The sequence below is a fragment of the Gossypium raimondii genome, chromosome 4 (assembly GCF_025698545.1).
Source record: "Gossypium raimondii isolate GPD5lz chromosome 4, ASM2569854v1, whole genome shotgun sequence".
Classification (NCBI taxonomy): domain Eukaryota; kingdom Viridiplantae; phylum Streptophyta; class Magnoliopsida; order Malvales; family Malvaceae; genus Gossypium; species Gossypium raimondii.
Window position 1 is genome coordinate 44,732,332 of NC_068568.1, and position 22,470 is coordinate 44,754,801.

At 30.7% G+C, this 22,470-nt stretch overlaps 1 protein-coding gene and 1 long non-coding RNA gene across 2 annotated transcripts; both read right to left on the bottom strand.

The window, feature by feature from the left end:
• Positions 1-7,472: 7,472 nt before the first annotated feature.
• LOC105780357 (uncharacterized) lies at positions 7,473-9,277 on the bottom strand. The gene is made up of 4 exons (XM_012604639.2): positions 8,787-9,277; positions 8,461-8,672; positions 8,051-8,228; positions 7,473-7,937 (listed from the first exon to the last, which is right to left on the bottom strand). The coding sequence occupies exons 1-4, from the start codon at positions 8,818-8,820 to the stop codon at positions 7,768-7,770; spliced, it is 594 nt and encodes a 197-aa protein (XP_012460093.1). The 5' UTR covers positions 8,821-9,277; the 3' UTR covers positions 7,473-7,767.
• A 5,653-nt stretch (positions 9,278-14,930) lies between these two features.
• Positions 14,931-16,187, bottom strand: LOC105778835 (uncharacterized). Its single transcript, XR_001128900.2, has 3 exons — positions 15,802-16,187; positions 15,559-15,696; positions 14,931-15,168 (listed from the first exon to the last, which is right to left on the bottom strand). It is a non-coding gene; the product is annotated as an uncharacterized LOC105778835 (long non-coding RNA).
• Between the last annotated feature and the right edge of the window lie 6,283 nt (positions 16,188-22,470).

Sequence of the window (22,470 nt, forward strand, 5' to 3'; positions counted from 1 at the left end):
ATGTATATTCCGGATATAGCATTCCAATATCCGATCTACAGACTTTTATAACAAATAATAAATTAATAATTATTTAAAAATGCATAAATAAAAAAATCTTAAATAATATTTAAAAATTATATTAAGACTTACCATTTTTATTTGTTCGACGGATATGTGCTTGTTATCAAGACGAATCAATTCTCCGGCCATTGCTAAATTCGTACAAATTTTTACGATTTAAAAAAAAATTAAAAAAATTAATTTTTTTTAAAAATAATTAAAAATAGGGATTTAATAGGAAATTGAGAGCAAATTGAGATTAAATATGGATTTGAGAGAAATTTGAAAGGAAATTGAGAGCAATTTGAAAGGAAATTGAGAGGAAATTGATAAAATAATTGAGAAATGATTAATTTGTGAAAAAATATGAAGGGGTGGGGGGTTTTATATTTTTTTACCGTTGGGGGGCCAACGGTAAGAAAAATGATTTATTAGCCTTATTCACGCTGGGGAAAACGCGTCCCCAGGACGCTATTGATGTAGAACGAAACGCGTCCACGTCAGCATGCTTTTTGTCCACGTTGACAAAGCGCGCCCTTGAGGACGCGTTTTCTTGTCACGTACCCTGGCATCGCGCTGACGTAGACGCGTTTTCGGGGAAAATGACCCATTCCGGTAAATAATTATTTACTGACCCCATTTCGGTAAATTTTGAAAAAAAAGGGCTTTTAATTGTATTTTGCCCTGAATTTTATTCTCTGAAATAAGATTATTTTCCCGGCTTATTAACTTTATAGTTAAAATTTAAACTATCAAATTAATTTTTTTTTAAAATTCTATGATTTATAATTGTTATATATCAGTAATCACCAATTCGAGTTTTATTAGGGATCCGGATTTCTGACCAATGACCCGGATAGGTCCCACCAGAAGATTAAGTGTAAAGCGAGCCACGATAGGACAACAAGGCGAGTTTGCCAACCCTGCTTGCAGAGCAAGCTCACAAATTTAGCTCGCAAGGCAAAGCCAATGACCTAGCTTATAACACAAGGCCATAGATTCAGCTCGCAATGGCCCAAAGAGCCCACAGAAAGGGGCCGCATGCTCCGCAGGCCACTCTGACACGTGTTCAGCAGGTACAGAACCCGCCCAAAATGACAGTCTCAGGAACAGAAAGGATTGCGTGTTCCATAGACACGTGCCCAACAAACTTGGAGTTCGCAGATAATGTCAGTATTAGAGACAGCAGAGCTAAGACAAAATAGTAAGGCCCTATCATGAGCTGTAATAACATCTGTAATATCATGTATAAATACCCAAACACTCCTGTCAATAATATACGAGAAAATATTACTCAACAAGAATAGTTGTTGATATGATATGTTAAGTGCATTTTAGTTTTAAATTTTTAATTTTATATTACATGCACAAACTACTTTTTAGTATTATTTACATAATTTATAAATAATGAAATATTTATAATTCAATTTTGTTTTATTATTATTATTTTTGAGTATAAATATGATTATTTTAAAATAATATTAAGTATCATCAAATTTATCATTGATTAACATATATCTTAAAATTAATTTGATTTTATTCTCAATGCCATATGACTTATTTCACCATCTCTCCAAAAAAAAACTAACCAAATTAACTAGAAATTAGCCTTGAAGAAGTGGCACAAAATTTGCCTTTGATGCTTTGGTCACAAATTGGAATTTGAGGATCAACACAATCATATCGATTCTGCTTCTTCACCTGCTTGAAGACATGAAGAAGTTAGTACACATTTAACCAAAATAAATCTAGTTTGGGATGTACTTGAATTAGACATAATAATTACATAATTATAATTTCAAAACGTATTTGATCGATAAAGTATAATTACATCTTAATTTCTTGTATTGATAATATAATTGTAATTAAATGTATAATTCTCTTAATTCTTAAATTAAAATAAATAATTAAAATGCTCAAACTACACTATAGTTATAAAAAATATTACAAAAATACTTGAATAAAGATGAATGAGTATAACATGAGTAAAAGACATATTGTCTACATCTAATGATCACCTATAACATATAAGCAAATTGAGCATCTAAGAACATAACAATCATTTATCAACAATACACTACCAAATTGAGGATAGAGTATTTGAGTTAATCATTTCCCGTGTTTGGAATTTGAAGCTGGGCAAACAATCAAACGATAATTATTTTTACTAAATTTCCAATCAACTCAGAGTGAGATATTATGACTAAAGGTGATTATGAGTTACGTTTGGGTCGAGTCGTAATAAAATTTTAAATTCGTTTGATAGGTTCAGGTTCGGCTTGAAAAATGGGTCTAAAATTTTGTTCAAGTCCAGTTCAACCCACCCGTATTAAAAAAATTTATTTAAAAATAAATTTAAAAGATATAATACATCAAATACACTTAAAAATATTAAAATAAATATTTCCCAACACAGTGGAAATAAATTAAAAAATTTATACTTAAATAACACTTAGATAGATACAACTTAATAAGCAAATGCCTCTAAAATAGTAGCAAAATTAACAATAAAATAAGAGTTATACAATATACAAATAATAACAACAAAAGAATGATAATACACTAGTGAAAAAACATCAAAGCAGTGAAAAAAATAACAGCAAAACAATAGCAATTTTTTTTGATAAATTCAAGCCGAGCCAAAAAAAAAAGCTTAGCTGAGGTCTGATCATTTTCTAAATGAGCTCTATTTTTTTTTCTCTAAGTTCATTTTTCAGACCTATATTTTTACCCAAACCTTCCCACTTTTCGAGTGAACCTTGAAGCCAGACTAAATAACCTAACCTATGATCAGATATAATTACGACAAAGTTAATCCATTAATATAAGGTAAGTGAGAAGCAACAAACAAGCTTCATCAATCCATAATTGCGCCACAGCCTTTTTTAGACTTATTAAGTTAGTTTTGACTCGCATCCAAATTAAAAAAAAAAAAAAAACTATTCAACCCGAACTTAAATTAATCAAATAAAAAGTATTTAAATTAAAATGATTCCAAGAAGTAAATTAGATAATCAAACTGGGATTACCTTAACCAATAAAAATCACCCATGAAATTAAAATCCCAAATTAATTACATCCAATTGAAGGTTCAAGCCCTCTACCCTTTCCTCGGTTTAGAGTTGGAATGAGTAAATAATTCAAAATATGGTGACAGAAAAACAATACCATTTTAGAAACTCTTTTAAAAACATTACATTCAAATTAATTTTAAACTCAATTTTGAAATATATTAAATATAAAGTCTTGTATCGATGTTTCTGTTTTGAATTTTAGTAATTTTATATTACTATTTTCATTAACGTAATAAATTTAACATTATAAATAATATTTATGATTTTACTAAAACTAATAAAATGTTCTACTAATAAATGTATTTTTAATATTTCATTTAAATGTTAAATTAGTATTATAATTGTTGATACACAATATCAACATAAAGGGAGTTTTCAAGAGTAAAGAGGAAGGGATCTAAAAAATGGTTGTTCGACCTTTTTTTTTTTTTTTTTTTCCGGTCATGAAGATGGATTTCTTTTTTAGTACTTGGGTCATGAGTATATTGGGTCAGATTATTTTATTATAATTATATATAACAATTTATTCCCCAGCTTGTCAAAGAAGAGTTATAAAGTGACTCTTCTGGGTACAAACTCACACGTGTGAAGCGTATAATTGTGAGCTTACCACATGAGTTTTAATTTGAAATTTTATTGAACAAATTTTTTTGCCCAATAATGTGGTACATGAGTCAAGGATTGTATTGCAGAATACTACAAACTATATTTTCCGTAAGACAAAAATTGTAAATTAGCGAACTCAAAGAAAATTGTTTGATATCAGTTGTGATCTTAAATCAATGAGCTATTCGGAGGCTGCGATCTCAAATCACGAGCTTTAGTAATATCAACTCTGAACGTATGTCAGCAAGTTGTTAGGAATTGCGATCTTAAATCAACTAACTCAAATAATCGGAAACTGCAATATTAAATCAGCGAGCCTTAGTAACATCAGTTGTGAACATAAATCAGCGAGTTGTTAGCAGTTGCGTTCTTAAATCAGCGAACTCAAATAATTGGAGGTTGCCATCTTAAATCAACGAGCCTTAGTAATATCAGCTGTGAACGTAGGTTAGTAAGTTGTTAAGAGTTGCGATCTTAAATCAGTGAACTTAAATAATCGGAGATTGCGATCTTAATTCAGTAAACCTTAGTAGAATGAGCTGGGAACGTAGGTTTGTGAGCTGTTTTGAAGTTACGAGCTTAACTCAGCTAACTTGAATAATTTGGAGGTTGTGAGCTTTAGCTTAACTAACCTTTAAACATCAGCAGGGAACGTAGGTCCGCGAGCTATTTTGAGGTTGCGAGCTTGACTCAACTAACTTAAATAATCTTGAGGCCAGCTAACCTTTAAACATTAGCTGAGAATGTAGGTCTGCGAGTTGTTTCGAATTTGCGAACTTGACTTAGCTGACTCGAATGATCTGGAGACTACGAGCTTAACTCAGCTAACCTTTAAACATCAACTAGGAACATAGGTTAGCGAGCTATTAAGAGTTGCGATCTTAAATCAGCGAACTCAAACAGTTGGAGATAAATCAGCTCGCCTTAGTAGAATCAACTGGGAACATAGGTTCGCGAGCTGTTTCAGAGTTGTGAGCTTAATTCAGCTAACTTGAATAATTTGGAGGCTGCGAGCTTAACTCAACTAACCTTTAAACATCAGTTGGAAACGTAAGTTTGCGAGTTGTTTTAGAGTTACAAGCTTAACTAAGTTAACTCGAATAATCTAGAGGTTGCGAACTTAATGCAACTAACCTTTAAACATCAACTGAGAACATAAGTCTGCGAGCTGTTTCGTAGTTGCGAGCATAACTTTACTAACTCGAATAATCTGGAGATTATAAGCTTAAGTCAACTAACATTTAAGGCAAGCTGTTTCAGAGTTACACTTTAAAATATTTAGAAATAAATGATTTCTTGATTGAAAATATTTACAGCAATAAAGCAATACTATAAATAAACTGAAATGTTATAATTTTAGAATTCAAAATATTATAAACTATGAAAATTTTACTAATTTTAGTACTCTATTTTGTTAATATTTTAATCTGTTTGTCTAAAAGGAAAAAATGAACATATAGTTATGACTACCATGTTACACATATTTCGGAAATTCTAATAATACATCATATTTTCCCGGTATATAATATTTTGGATAATTTTTTAATAATGGTTTTGGAAGTACACGACATGATGCTTTAGAATGCTATTTATTTTATAATTTTTCAAAATCCTTTCTTTGTTTTTTTTCTTAATACTATCAATGTACATCTAATTCAAACTCACCCTTCTCTAAACCATTGATATACATCAACACACTTTAATTTTTCTAAAAAATAAAATTGAAAGGAAAATCTCTAAAATTGTACGAATCAACTTCAACGGACAATATTATAAATTTTTTGATAAAGTTTCAATTTTGATTCAAATGGATTGAAAACAATTTTCTCAATTCTTTTAATAAAAAACTGAGGTAGAACTAAAAAAGTTTTATCTAAAATTTCGCCCGTAAACACACCAAGCCATTTAAAAAATAAATTATATCACCATTTTCTTATTAAATATAACCAATTTAAAGCAATTGGTGGTGTTTGAAAAATAATCAGAATAAAAATTCCACACGTAAAATTACACCAAATTATAGTGCAGGTGTCGAATCAAAATTCAAATTTGACCCTGCCAAAGATCAATTCCTACAAGAAAAAGAAAGGAAGAAAAATTAATGCATGCATTCTGGCCATGAATTTTGGTACCTAATTTTTAGTTTTTAGCATATATTTATATGTTTTTATAAATTCTTATAATTTATGTTTTATATATATTTTTTATATATTTCAGAATATTATAGGCTCTTTACATATTTTTAATTATATTTTAAAATTTAAATTTTATATGTTTTTCAAAATAACGATAACCTAGAAAACTGATAAAAAAAATGAACATGTAAACTAAACTATGATAAATTCCAACCAACAAATGACTGTCCAAATCTAAATATTTCTGCTCAAGTTAGTTCTTAATGTGAAATTTTGTGAACTTTTTTTATGAGACTGACATGTTATAATCGAATTTACCATGCCACATCATCACAAATGTCATATCATCACAAACTAACCACGTTAATGCATAAATACCAAACAGTGATTTTACTTGAACAAAGAGTCTGATTACGACTCAAACTCTCCTAAACCACAGTTGTTGAGTTAAACAAGGACAAAAGAAGTTGATTGAGGATCAAAACCTTCTCTCCTTCGGTCAAAGTGTCAATGAATGTGGACATGATATTAGATAAGTTTGGTCATAGTTTTAACTGTTAAAGATCTGGTTTAATGAAGTAGAACTAGAGTCGAGCTACCACCCATATTCCAAAGTCCATCTAAAATTTGAGAGAATTTCAATAAAAATATTAAACCCGAAAAATGATCTTGGACAAAAAAATTAAACTCGATATAAGCTGAACTTAAGCTTTTAACATTCAATGCTCAAACCCAACCCAACCCGTTTTTAATATAATACTTTGTATTATGTAATTTATAATACATTAAAAAATAAACCTATATTAAATGTATAATACCACTCTAATATAAACATTAAAATAATGTTAAGATACCTATATAAAAAATTTCAATGAATAAAAAATATAAAAAATATTAAATATTAAATAAAAATAATATGAATATTTTTAAAAAATTCTAAAATAACATAAGCGGACTTAAAATAAACTTGGGTTAATCTTTTGCAAATAAAAGCAGGCATGGACAAAATTTTAAGTCCATATTTCAGGTCAAGCAGGGATTGGACAAATATAAAATATATTAATATCATGTTTAAACTCGGCCTAGCCCATGAACACCTTTATGAAAGAGTTTCTCCTCAACTAGGATTTTCATCTTAAACAAACTCCTAACATGATTATCCTTGGTAGTAAGATGTGATCTTCATATTGGGAAGGTTTGACCAAGCTTTTAGAATTAGAAGTTGAGGCAATGCTTGACAAGTATCCAAAGCAATTAAAATTATTACCTTAAACCATTTAGTGAAAAAATGAGGCCGAAATTCGACACCCTTTGCCAGCAAGAAAAACTAAAATAAATAATGACTAAAAACATCCCATCAGTTACCAAGCACCTACAAGAAAACTGAATATCTAATGCACCTCTAAAATCATTCTTGCTCACTAAGTCACTATAGATTATAAGTTTATAACTAAAAGAAAGAAAACAAAATTAAAAAGAACCACATGCTCCAAGAGTAAGAGTAACATATTATATATGAGACTCCAATTCCTTCTACTCAAAAGGAAGGATATATATATATATATATATATATATATAAGATTCACATCCCACTTGTGTGAACTTTTTCAGTGAATTCAGCCAAGAAAATAATCTGCCATTCAGTTTCAATCTACTAGCAAATATGCAGTCATAACCATACAAAAATACAATATTTGAAAGGTTGTGAAAATATGAAATAGCACCACACAATGAAATTGTAGTATGATAAACAAACAATGCTGGGCCCAAAGAAATAACTTACAAAAAATCCTAGCTTTACCCCTTCTGACTAACAACTCTACAGCCTATCTTGTTTGAATAACTACAACAGTCCAATTTTAAGTGCATCATGTAAGAATTTTACCCTCATGTAGCTGTCATAATAAATATCAGTAAAAGGGATATGAAATTGGGTCACTTGTGTCATAGCGACGTGACCTAGGGCGACTAATGCTATCCCATGTTGCCCCAAAAACCCTTCGACTGTATTCATAATCGATATCATTGATATGTGATCCATACCCATTAAAGTGGTGAGAAACACCAGGAGGAGGTGGCGCTGGATCAAAACAAACTTTTCAGCACTCAGGGAACTAAATAGTTCAATCAAGTGACATATCTAAAAAACATACTGAGATAATAAAATAAACAAACAATAGAAGACATAATCACCTTGGCTGTAACGCGCAGGATAATCCGGAATCCTAGAAGGGGTTGAAGACTTCTTTGGCTGCTGAGAGGTTTCCATGTGGTTAACTACTCCATGGTAATGCCTTGATTTGTAGGATGAATTTGTAGCAGGCATGGCTGCATTGGCAGGGTTTTGAGAAGACTTGTCTTGCCCGGAGATCTGTTGGGATTACAGTCAATATTAGATTCTTATACAAACGAACTCGGAAGTTGGACATTATGAATCACGGAGGAAGGCAAATATTTCCATTTACACAGCTTAATTGCCAATATGTAGTATATTTGGTATGTGCTTGTTCAGAATAAGAAAACAAGTGAAACTTTACCCTCCGGCTATAGAAGAGGTCGCATAAATTCATAATAACAATAATAAAACAGGGAAAAGAGCTTACCGCAAATTTCAAGGTTCGGTTATAAAGAGTAACAAGGCCAGAAAAGAGCCTGACAGCATAATCAGCAACGTCCTCGGTTTCGTATTCAACAAAGGCAAATCCTTTGGGCTTATCGGTTTCCTTATCTCGAGGGATGTACAGGTCTACTACTCTTCCTGCTTGGATAAGAATATCGTACAGAACTCTGTCGCTTACCCTCTCATCCAAATTACCTTTTATTTCAATAATTAAGAAAAAATCAGATCAGAGAACAATCTAAACTAAACAATTCCAATCATACATAAATAAAAAAGAACAGAGATATTGATTGTTAAAGCACAACCGACCTATGTAGACACTGCAACTAGAATTCCCTGACATAGTTGCTGTTAATACCTACAGAATCGACGGCAAGCAATTTCCAACAACAACAAAAAATAATTATACTTCAGCCAGCAATTTTCAATCCCAACCTCGATCAAAGAAAATCCCGTAATAAAAAATCCCAAACCAGAAAAGCCAAGAAGGTTTAGCAGCTAGGAGATGATTTCCAAAAGGAAACGTAGCCTTGAGGAGGTGGCAGTACCAATTTTTCAATCTAGATCGAGGGCTTCTTAGGGTTTTTGTTTGGGGAAAATTTATCTAGGTAATGTGAAAAGAGAAGGAAACGGGATCCCCTAGATGGATTGGGATAAAGATTTCAGCTAGGGGCGCCCCAAGACGGAGAACAGCGGTAGACGGCGGTTCCGGTGGCCGGTCTATGGGATTTTGGGCTGGTTTTAGCTAGGACGAGACTAGAACGAGTGAGATAAATAAAAATAGAAAAACGAAACCGTCGTGTTTTAATGTTTCTAGAGATATCTGCGTATATATAATTTCCTTATTTTATTATTTTGTTACTAAATTTAAAATTAATTGTTGGGCCTAACAAAATAACTAAAATATATTTTTATAAATCTATAATTTTATAAATATTTTTATTAGTGTATACATTAAAAATTAGGTATTGAAAATATAAATATGGATATAAATAAATAAAAAGCAAAGTTTGAAACTATAGCACATATCTAATATTTACGAAATAAAAATAAAAATAAAAATAAAAATAAAAATTAATTTAAATTAATAAGTAAATATTTTTAATTTATAGTATTAAATGCATTGCAATAGTTTATCATTACGTTAATTTGTGAGAGTAGTATAATCCACGACATTATTGAGATATGCAAATAAAATGGGCAAAACAATTTGTGTAATAGAAATGTATAAATATATTTAAAGAAAATTTTGGTTAAAGTGATGAAAAAAGGATTCTATTGGTAGCATGGGTTCAAATATTAATATTTGTAAATTATTTATTTATTCTTTTTAAATAATAAATAGACATAAATACCCTCATAACAATATAACTTATTTAAAATATGTAAGATTATTTTATTAATTTTCTCAACTGATTGAGAAAAGAAATCGAAAATTATTTCAAATTGTTTTAAAATGAACTAAATTCTAATTTTTATCTAATTTATAATTTATTTTATTTTTATAATGTAAAAATAAATATTTTATTTTAAAATAATGAAAATAACTTAAAAATAATATATAAAATGTTATTTTCAGAAAATACTATTGGAATGTTATTGATTATTTTTATTTATTTGAAAAATTAAAATTTATTAAATAATATCTATAAGTCATAAAATAAAACTTATTCTGTCAAAAATAAAATTAAAACATCAAAATTAAAATGAAAAATCGAAAACCAAATTAAATTATCACAACTAATTCAAAAATTCAAATATCCTGAATGAATTTGACTAAATTTAACTTTATATTTATTTTTTAATTTATATTTAAATCTTATATTTAAAAATATAAAACTTAAAGTAGCATTGTAAATATGAAATAGGGTTAATTTATTAAATAGGGTTCATTTAATCAATTTAAACTTGTCTAATTTAAAGAATAAGTGACGAAACCCATCTACTTGAAGTCTTGGTTGCCCAACGAAGCACTCATGGAAAATTAAGGCTACTTTAGTAAATAGAGAAAGTAATCTCGGAAAATTTGTAATTGTAGATATGCTTCAATCTCGTTTTTCGATATAAAGCTAGTTGTACCATTGGATTTGAAAGAGTTCAACTATAAATAGAGGGTCTCCCCCTTATTTGCAATCATCTATTGTATCCTATTTTTTTGAGTTAAAGGAAGTATTGAGAATATTTACTCAAATACTTAGCGTGCTTTGCGTTTCTGTGGCTATTCTGGTTTTTTGAGCTTTCTTTTATCTTTGAATTGCTTTTGTTTATTTTCGGTGCATTGGAGAATTTCTATAAATAATTCTCACTTTGTGAGAGTTAGGTGAACTTAAGTACATTTGAAGCAAAAAAATCGCTTAAAGTCGTACGAATTGCGAGACGAAAAGTTTAGCCTCGTGATACAAGAACAATAGTAAGGAGCAACTTTTTAACGAAACAATAGTGCGATGAGGGAGGGAGGGAGATGATGATAAAACATGGGGAAGAGAGAGAAGAGAATAATTACATTTATTTAATATTAAATTTATTTGTTTTAGTTTAATTAAAATTAACATGTGGAAATTTTTTAAACGAAGCAATTAGTATGGACTTAAAGTAATAACTGAATCAAAATTTAGGTACCACTTCTTAAAAGAAAAAAACTTAGATACCTAAATAGTAAAATTTCTATAAATTGAGAGCCAATTTTAATTTAAGCCATTATTTATATATAATCTAATATATATAATATTCTATAACTAGTAACCAAAAAGGTAAACTTATTCTGTTGGCTTAGTTCTTTTATTGCCATTTGTCACAAAGTATGTGACACGTTTGACAGATTTTTATGCGTAATATTTGCAAAGTAAATATTTACTTCTTTATACATAGGAGTGACAACCATTTTTATAAATATATATATATATTTATATACAGCCTGATTATAAGTTTTAATAATATCTGCTATTTTTGACATAATACTTAGAATTATTCATAACGCATTTTCAACTTATAAATAGGAGGAGGATAATATGTTTCAGCATGCTCGAACTCATGTTCTCCTGTATTTTTAACAATGCCTATACTAATCGAGCCAAAACTCAATCAACAATTATAATCAATTTTTATTCTTATTTTACATTGATTATATCAAACTCATATCATATAATAATAACAATAATAAAGTAGAGTTTTTGAGCAATTTAGGTAAGTTAAAGTTCTAAGTTAGTCCTCTACTTGCCACTTGATACCAATTAAAATATGTCGCTTCATCAAACTAGATTTAAGCAACAAGTCAAAATACAAAAATTTATTCAGTGTAAAATAATTTTTTTTTAAAAACCTTAGTCTTAAATATTTTAACAGTATATAATAAAGCATGACAAAAATTTTGTATTGATATAATAGAGTGTTTTTATTAATTATCTAATATATTTTGATAGGTTATGCGTCAAGTGGTCGAGTGGTGAGAAACCATCTTGGGAATGGATTATGGGGTTTAATCATTTCTTGAGAACTTGCTGTGTTTTTGATGCCGAATTTTAGAGTATTTTGGATGGTCTTACCCTTCTAAAAGAACATCTATTGGAGAGAATTTTGATTACTATAGATAATCTCGAGGTGGCCTAGCATTAAGAACGGATACTGTAGCTATATCAACTTCCACTCTGGTGAGGCGAATACGAAAGCTTCTACAACATAAAGAACATTGGGTGATTAAACACATCTCAAGGGAGGCTAATTGTGTTGCCGCAAGATTGCTAAATTGGCTCTACTAATAAGGTGGGAGTTAACATATTGACAACAACTCTTACAGATTTATTAGATCTCATTGATAGAGACAAATAAATTAGGACCAATTTGAGTCCTAATTTTTGTTTTACCAAAAAGAATTAGTCGAAAAAATTTAAAAAAATAAACTTTACAACCCAATTTTTGAATGATAAAATGAAAATTAAATTGTATATATCATATATATATATATAATGTATAACAAAGTTTTACATAAATATGGTAACATTTAATTTTAAATCAGTTCTAAGTTGAACAATTGACACCAATAATGTGTTGGAAAATTAACAATCACTTTCAATTTTCAATTATTAATGCATGGTAATTTGTTATTTTTAAAAATTATTTTAGGGAAAAATATGAAAAATTAATTTTCTCTGGGTTGGTGTTATATGGTGTTATAGGAAAAATATTTTATGGAACTTATATAGATCTTACATGTGATAAAAAACATATTTAAAATTTTTTAACCATATTTCCATAATAGGATATCAGATCTAAAAAATTTCCCTTAGGGAAGAAACAATAATAAATTAATTTTAAGATTAAATAAAAATGAGTACAACACTTGAAAATGATAGACGATTAAGGAACCTTGCATATAAATCAGAAAAATCTCTAAACTATTAAAAAATTATTATGTATGTTTTTGGATAATACTTTAGATCAAAATTTGATGACTCTCAAATTCATCAAAAATAAATTCTACACCTAAAAATAGAATATAAAATTCGTAATATAAGGAATAGGGTTGATCCACAGGGATGGGTCTGATAGTATTCGAATTTCTCACAGGACATTTCGTGAGCAATTTTGTGCTCACAACTATTGCAGTAAATAAAGGAGAATTAAAGTAACACAAAATTAAATAAATAAAACTTGAAGAACAATAAATAAAAAACAATAAATAAAAATTGTTTTCAAAATAAAATAAAATAAACCCAATTAATGAATGTTTCAACCTTAGGTACGACGTCAGTCTCGATCTCAGAGTTGATTATGGATTATGGATGTCTTCTCGCTCATTGGTAAGCCAGTTATAGTGATCGATGATGCCTCAACCACCAATTCTTCCTTAATCGTAAATTAACTACGGGAACAACCCAACAATTAACCTTTACCTTACCAAACGAATAATTCTAAAAGACGCTTCCACGATTTAACTTGTCGGCAGCCTTACAAATTAAAAGAACCTGACTCTAATTAATGATCTCAACCGCACGAATCATTTAAATTAGATCACTTAATCCCATGGCGTCACCAAATTGCACTCTCACACCAACTTGTTCTTCAGTAAAGTATTTCGACGCCAAATTAATTGTACCAATTATGTATTGTTCCCAACACCATACAAAGGATCCTTCTTGAAATGACACTAAAAACAATACTATGAAATGATCCTATCTATCTCTTGAGCTGGAGAAAAAACGAATACACAAATGAAAAAATTTTAAGTATACTTTTGTATCTCATAAATGAAATAAAATAAAAAAAATAAAGAAATTAATGGAATTTGGCAATAGTCTTTACAATTCAAAGCTAAAGGGGCGTCTATGTCTCTCTTAATTTTAGCTTTGAAGCTAATCTTTTTCTTAGTATTCTACTTCTAAAAAAACTTGTTTGCTGATGATAGCATTATTTTCAGCGAGACCAATGTCATTGGTGCACGTAATGTTCAATCCATTTTTAGTGAATATGAGGCATTCTCGGACAAAAAGTTAATTTTGATTAGTCTCTGAAATATTTTAGTGCAAATGTTGGTGATGCAGATTGTTCTCGGACTGGCATTGTTTTAGGGGTTCAGATTACTTCTAATTCTGAAAAATATCTGGGGCTTCCGACTATGGTGGGGAGGCTTAAAAAGGAAGCTTTTTAGCATTTTAAAGATCGTTTCAAAAGGTGTATTGACAGTTGGAATGTTCGATTTCTATACCAAGGAGGTAAGGAAGTTTTTATTAAGTCAATGTTGCAAACAATTCCAACTTATGCGATGCAGTGTTTTTTATTACCGTCCTTGTGCAAAGAATTAGAGTCTATCGTGTACAAGTTTTTGTGGCAGAAAATTGGGGGAATGGGAGGTATGCATTGGTGTTCTTGGGCAGCTCTTTGTAATTCGAAGTTGAATGGGGGTATGGGGTTTCAGGATTTGGCTAAATTCAATATTGCTCTCTTAGCTAAATAGTGTTGGCGTATCTTGTCTAATCCTGATTGCCTTAAGAGTCGAGTAATCAAAGCTAAATATTTTCCTTATTCGGGTATTTTATGTGCTAGAGTGGGATCTTATCCATCTTTTTCCTGGCGTAGCATCTGGAGTTCGCGAGGATTACTGGAAAAAGGATTGGGTTGGCGTGTTGGAAACGAGAATTCTATCTCCACCTGGAATGACTGCTGGCTTCCGGGAGCTGGTAGATGTAAGGTTGTAGACACGAATGTTAATGGTTCTGTTTCTTGGGTTAAGGACCTTCTGTAGCTAGGTTTGAATAAATGGGATATAGATAGGGTTCGTACTCTTTTTGTGGACGGTGAAGCTGACAAAATTCTGTCCATATCGTTATCTGAATTTGCTCATGAAGATGAACTTGTTTGGAAGGGTGATCCAACTGGTGTATACACAGTGTGTAGTGGATATCCATTACTGTTCTCATCTACGGATATGGACCATTCCCATGGTTTACATGATGCACATAACCCAAATAATGTTTCTATACAAAATTGTGGAAAGCAACAATGCCTCTTAAAACCCGTATTACAAACTGGAGATTCTGTCAAAACTATATTCCTGCTCTTTCTAATCTCTTCAACAAAAGGATTTCTTTTACTATGTTTTGTCCTAAATGCAGTATAATTCTAGAAACTATTACCCATGTAGTTCGCGATTGTATAATGGTAGCTGCGGTGTGGCAATCTCTAAATATTTCTTTGCCTGCGATACACAACAATACTGATGTTATTGATTGGTTATCATTTCTGTTCAACAAACATTCTACGATTATTGTTAATCTCATTCTAATTGCGATCCAGGCTTTATAGTTGTCGTAGAACAAAGGTTATCATGAAGGGATTGTTCAAACGACCTCAGCTTTGGTGGCTCTGATCTATTCCTATTACAGAGAAGTTCAAGTTTTGGGTGAAACTTGTAGTCTTAGTGTTGGACATCACGAAAGGAAATGGCGTCCGCCGGCAGAACCGTATGTTAAGGTTAATTTCGATGCAACCTACAGGGTTCATTCCTGGCAGTCTTGCTCAGGAGTTGTGGTGACAAATCGAAATGGCCTAATTTTAGGGGCAAGTAAACAACTCCATCATTACGTACCTAATGCTTTTGTTGCGGAAGTAAAGGCGTTTATCCAAACAGTTTCTTTTGCCGATGATCTGGGCTTAAGGTACGTGGTGTTTGAGGGCAACACTTTGATTGTAATCAAGAATATTTGCTCCACGCATGAGGACCGGTCTGAAATCGCGGCTCTCATAAAAGAAGGTAAGCATAAATTAACGATTTTTTTTCTCATATTTTATTGTCAAACACTGTTATAGAGAAGAGAACATGGTTTCTCACCTTCTTGCTGTCGTAGGTTTTAATTTGGGGATGTATCATTTCTGTGTGGAGGAGATTCTGGTGGAGGTCGAAGTTGTTGTTGCTGCCAACATATGATGGGTGGATCCGCCGGATTAATCTGTCCTCGGGTTGGCTTTTGGAAGCAGGAGTTTATCGATTTTATCCTGCTTAGCATTATGTTTTTCTCCTTTGGTGTTCGCTCAATGTCATATAATCCAAATTAGGAGATTTTCCTGGCTTTAGTGTTGTGATTTTCAGTAGGGAGAGGCTGTGAGTTTTTTCTTGGTTCTTCTAGCGTTTAGTTTGCTTTCTCACCAATTGATTTTGGTAGGCTTTTAATTTTCTTTTGTTTGTTCTCTGTTTGCTTTTATTTCACATTTATTGTTGTTGTCTCCAATAGTTGTATGTTCTTTCCCCTTTTTTTATTGAATGCCAACTTTCATAAAAAATTATTTTAATTCTATTTTAACTCCTAATAAATATATTTACAAATAATATTTAAATAAAATAAAAAATCCTAAATTCTAATAAGCCTTGTACTTCAAATTAATACTCTTATACTCAAATCTTCCACGTCACTTCATATTTTCACTTATTCTTCAATTTTTTTGGACTTGCACTGCACCTACATATAAATTAAGCAATAAACAACAAAATTAGTAGTATCGTGCCCAAACATTCATCAAAATAAAGCACATAAATATGTCAGTTTGACACACTATCAAATTCTCCCTACTTAGTCCATGCTTGTCCTTAAGCATTTCATGCATTTATCATTCCAATCATACTACGATCATTCAAGTCAATGAAATCACTACAATCCTCAATCCGATCAACCAAATATACATTACTAAAATCTTGATCACATAACCGTCTCTCTCAAGCTAACACGTCGATTCACAATTCAGTTAAGCACACAATTATCAAATATTCTCATAATAAGGCTCCATAAAATCAATTCATGCTAAATTGTCAAAGCACCAAAATTAAACAAAAAAATTGCAACCATAAATAACCATTTGTCCCATTTCTTATCTTCGATTTTTTTCTTTTTTCTTTTTTTAAAATAAATCTTTTTTTCTAGAGTGTCACTAAATATTTCTATGCGAAGAAGGATAACAACTCAAGCACCCCACCCCAGTTACTCAATTCATCACATATCTAGATGGCTACTAGCTCCACTCATAAATTTTAAAATTAGCGGAGTAAGTGAATAGCTTAGAACGCCACTCAATCTTTTGACGCAAAAACAGATGACAACCCAAGCACCTGACTCCAGTTACTCAACTAGTCACAATTCTAAGACTTTACTTATAATCTAAAACAATTATTGGAGTATTTATTGAATTTTTTTTTCTTTTTTTCTTCAAACACAAGATAAAACAAAAGTTTATTTACGGCAAAAAAAATCATGCAAATAAGGTGTGTTGACCAATTTAGCGCAAAATTAACATCATCTCACGTTCAATTTTGCACACACATTTATCTCAAATAATTAAGTGAATCTGTAATGACCTAAAATTCACGGGCATCGAAAAAGTGTAGTATCGGGCCTCCGTCTTAAAAAATTGAACCTGTAGATAATTATTAGAAATACCTATGCTTTTAGTAGTGTGTTTAATTAGGTTTTAATTGAGTGAATTTAGCTTAATTAGGGGTAATTAGTAGAAAGGACTGAATTGAATAAAGTGAAAAAGTTAAATTATAGATTAAAAGAAAATAGGAAGGACCAAAATGACAATTTTCCAATTGTCCTAATTGAGGTGGCATAAGATTGTAAACTTTTTACAATGATTTAAATTTATAAATATATAAATTAATTATAAAGTATATTATTAAATTAATTATATTATAAATATTATATTAATAAATAAATTGAATTATGAAAATGTAGGGTGATGATAAAACACATGTGTAATAATTATATTTGTACAATTGTAATATATTTATTTAATTACTTTTTATTTAAGTAAATAGATTTTTATTATATTAAAATGATGATAATAGATAAGTGTATGGTAATAATAATTACATGTGTAAAAATAATATACATATATATTAATAAAACATGTATTACTTAATATTTAAGTATATATGTATAATATTATATTATTATAATAATAACTAAAAGAATAAACAAAATAAATAAAAGAAAAAGAAACAATGAAACAAAACAGAGAACGAAACAGGGAGAAAAGAAAGGAAAGAAAGAAAAGAAAGAAAGAAAGGAAAAACTAAAGTTTAAAGGTTTAAAGCTTTAATAGGTAAGTCAATCAAGTCCTTTTCTTTTAATTTTGATGTTTTAGAAGTCTTAAAACAAAGTTTTGTTGAATTTAAGTTAAAATTTTGAAAGTTTTAGATTTTTGAACATGATTCATGTTGAACAAATTGTGGAATTAGGGGTTTGATTGATAGAATTTCTAGTTAGAATTGATAAAAGAATTAAATTGTAAACTAGGTTATAAGTTTTACATAGTAGGGATTAAATTGAAAGAAGTTTAAAATTTGAGTTTTATTATGAACATTGAATGGTTAAGTTGAATATGGCAAGATATTAAGTAGAAATGAAGTGTGAATTGAGTTAGAAAATTAAATGAGTTAATTAGGATTAAATTGGAATTAGGGTATAAATTGAAAAGAAAATTCAATTAATTATGGTAAATTAGTGCTATAATTAATAATGTAAATTATTATTATTATTTTCGTGGCTAACAAAGAACCCGAGGCATTAGCATCGAAAGGAAAGGAGAAAGCTATTGAGGACTAAAACAGGAGATTTACGGTTTGTATTACTATAATTCAAATTACTTATTATTAAATGCTATATTTAAATTTATATGTATGGTAAATGAAATATAAGGTAAGTATTATTATTAAGTTGAAAGAAATTCAATTGAATGATGAATATATGTGTGGAATTGAAATGAATATTGACTTGAAAATGGAAAAGTGAATTTTGAATTGAATTGTGATTGAAAGTGAAAAAGTGAAATTGAATTGAAATGTGATTTTGGAGACCCTATTAACTAATCGGGCTGAGTCGGATATAGTTGGCATGCCATAGGATTGGAAGAGTTCAAGGATACTTCGACCTTGAGTTGATGAGACACTGGGTGTCACTATATTTCTTCGGATATATTCGATGAAATACTGGGTACCAACTTTCTTCGGCTTTACCGATGAGACACTAGGTGTCACCTATTGCTTCGAACTATCCGATGAGGCACTGGGTGCCATACTGGAGTGTTTGGCTGGATCCATGTATCCGCCAAGGTCCGAGTTTTGTTAATAGGGGTAAATAATGAAATGATAAACCGAATGAGTTGATCAATCGAGCTACTGAAATGAGATGAAAAAGTTGAATTGTGAATTGAAATGTTATATGAGATTGAGGAATGAACCTAAGGTTCATGATGTGTCCAAGTTCAAATTGTGGATATATGATACCAATTGAAGAATTGTTATTGTTGAAATATGAAATTTGAGTTCAAATTTGTATGTATGATTTATGCATTACATGTTTATTATTGTTATAATTTAGATTATGGTAATACCACTGAGTATGAAATACTCGGCGTACGGTTATTTCCGTGCGCAGGTCGATAGAAGTCAAAGGTCTCGGTTCAGCATTCAGATCAGTCCCAACAACAACATAACTTTGGTGATGTATTTTTCTTTTGGTAAATGTGGCATGTACTTTGGTCTTATTAAAGAGCCTTTTAAGTTTTGGTTGAAAATAATAAAAACGAAGTCAATTAGTAAAACAAATATTTATATGAATTTATGATTGTATTATAATATGTTTGTTATTTATTTAAGAATTATTTGTAAATTGTCTGATATGTTCGGTAATGCCTCGTAACCCTATTTCGATGACGATTTAGGGTTAGGGGGTGTTACAGAATCTACATGTTTTTTTATCATAATCTAATTATAGAATCAACATTTTCCTAACATCTAGATGCATCAAAGAATTGACAAAGTAATTTTTGAATTTTTCCGAATAAAGTTAGCATGCAAGAGCGAAAACACAATTACTACTTAAGGACAAAGCAAACAACAGCACAATTTACCACAAACAATTAGAATATATCAATTAACGATTCAATTTAAACTCTCCTACTTAATTCATACATTATCCTTAATGTATCACAATAAAATTAAATGAATGAATCAAGTATGAAGAGGAAACTTCCCTGTGGCTGTGTAATGTGATGGGACGGTTATGCAAGGGATCACATGAATCCAATCCTATTGAAGAAAAGAAAATAAATTAGAAATAACTAGAACCAAAAACAAAAATAAAGATAAAGAAGATTAATGAAACAAATAAGAAAATAAAATAAAATTGGGTTGCTCCCAAAAGAGCATTTGTTTAATGTTGTTGACTTAATATTTTTTATTTTTCAACTCAAGTAAGATATTTAATCCAAATTTCTTCCAATCTTGAGGTAAAAGATTTTGATGAACTCTTGACAAGAGGTAGTTGAGATAATCACGTATCAATGCCTTTTCAAAACCAACCTGCTTCTTTCTTATAGTGCACAATCCCTTTAAAAATTCTGCATGGCGAGGTACTTGTTTAATGACGTCTAGTAACGGTATCTTTACCTCTACCTTGTGAAGAGTTTAGAGGTTCTCATTTTCTTCCTTCATTTTCTCGTTTCTAAATGGCCCTTCAGGAGATGGAGATGGTACAAAAATAAATTTTGGTAGTCCAGATTCTTTCTTAGTCGCTAGTTCGTCTTTCTACTTTTTTCGCCGAACGTCATGCCCACGACTCTTGCTAGGTGCAGGTTCCAAAACTGTTCCGCTTCGTAAAGCCATTGTGCTTGCATTTTGCCTTGAGTTTGGTTTTGTTTGGGATAACAATTTGCCTTGGGATTCGAGTCCACCAACCATCACGGAAAGCTTGCTCACTTGATTTTCCAAATTTTGAAGTGTTGCTTTTGTGTCCTGTCATTATTGAAGAGTATTAGAAGCAAGTTTATTGGCAGTGTCTTCTAGAGACATACTAGAAGGTTTAGGTAGTTGAGGAGGAGGCCTCAGTTGGTAATCTAATTCACACATTGAGATGAAAAGCTGACTCATTAGGGTTCCCAATTTCACCATACTCGTCTTTTTTTCCTAATAGAATTCAAGAGTGTTTGCTGCTAAGGCATTGACAAGTTATTTTAAAGATATACCTAAAGATTGTGGTTGCTGCATTAGTGGATTAGATTGATAATATGGATTGAATTAGGGTCTTATTCCATAGCCTAAATCAGAGTGATCTCTCCACCCATAGTTGTATGTCTCGGAGAATGAGTTGTATCGTCCTTGAGGTGGTTCATAGAAATTTCCAAAGGTGCTAAATTGTCCAGGATAATCGTCCTCCCAGACAAGACACGATTCTGTCGTATGGTTGGGTGCAATACATATACCACACACCATGATCAGTGTCGTAATTTTCGTACAAATATGATGAAAAATATTAGCAATATTAATAAGTTTATTTCCATGGAAGATACATTTACCTATTATGTTTTCATTGGGTAGTTAGGCATAAACCCAAATAGTTGATAATTCGTAGCAATAGTAGAATCCATTCGATCGTTCATCAAATTTTTTTTAGCCTTCTCTATTTCTAGATCATGCTCGAGCAGTCGGTATGTCTAGACCTGGTTATAAAGAGAAAAAAAATTCGAGTTAAGCCTATGTTTAATATGCTTTACAAACAAATCCGAGTATCAAACAAGCTTACGAAAGCCCTTAAACTGACTTGAAACCAAATTGGGACCATTTTGAAACTTTTACAAAAAAAAAGGATAGACAAAAAAGTAAAACATGGGTCACACGGCTGTGTGGCCTGGATGTATGACAGTTTGAAGTTATGCGGGGTTGTATTACACAACTGTGTCCCCAAACCGTGTAATAGATTAATGTTGTGTTATCCAAGATCACATGACCATGTAACTAATTCTGGCCATGTGAAACCAAAACCAACCTGAATAAACATAGCACACGATCGTGTCACCTACTCGTGTGGGACACACAGCCGTGTGGTAGACCATGTGCAGCATAATTGACCATTTTGTGCAAGTTTCATACCATCCATTCAAAATGACCTATAATGTCATTTTATACCATTCAAAGCTACTCCAAAACATACACATTTCAAGGCCAAAACATCATTTCATATTCCTAATTAAACATACAACCAATATGCCCTCATTAACACCATTAAAACATTAAACTCAAATCAAATCAAATACAAATCATGTTTTAACCATCGCATACCACAACTAATTCATATGAATAACATCATTCAAACTTGTCAATTTCATTAACTTTATTAACACTATTTAGCAACCAACCAACATCATTTGACAAACCACTGACATGAGCTTATATACAAGGCTATTATACCAAAACACATTATATTAGATAAGTTCATCCATCCTATGTGCATGCCACAAGTAACCAAGTTGAAACATTAAAAGTTTACCGAATTGAGAGACTGTAGGTGTGTGCTTCTCATTGATCCGATCGACACGTTCTGGACGTCCAAAATATATAGAAAAGTAGTAACACAAGTATTTCTTAGTAAGCTCATACAATATAAATATTTACTTACCTCAATCACTTGCGATAACTTTTTGGATGAGATTCAGGTATTTATGGGTTGAG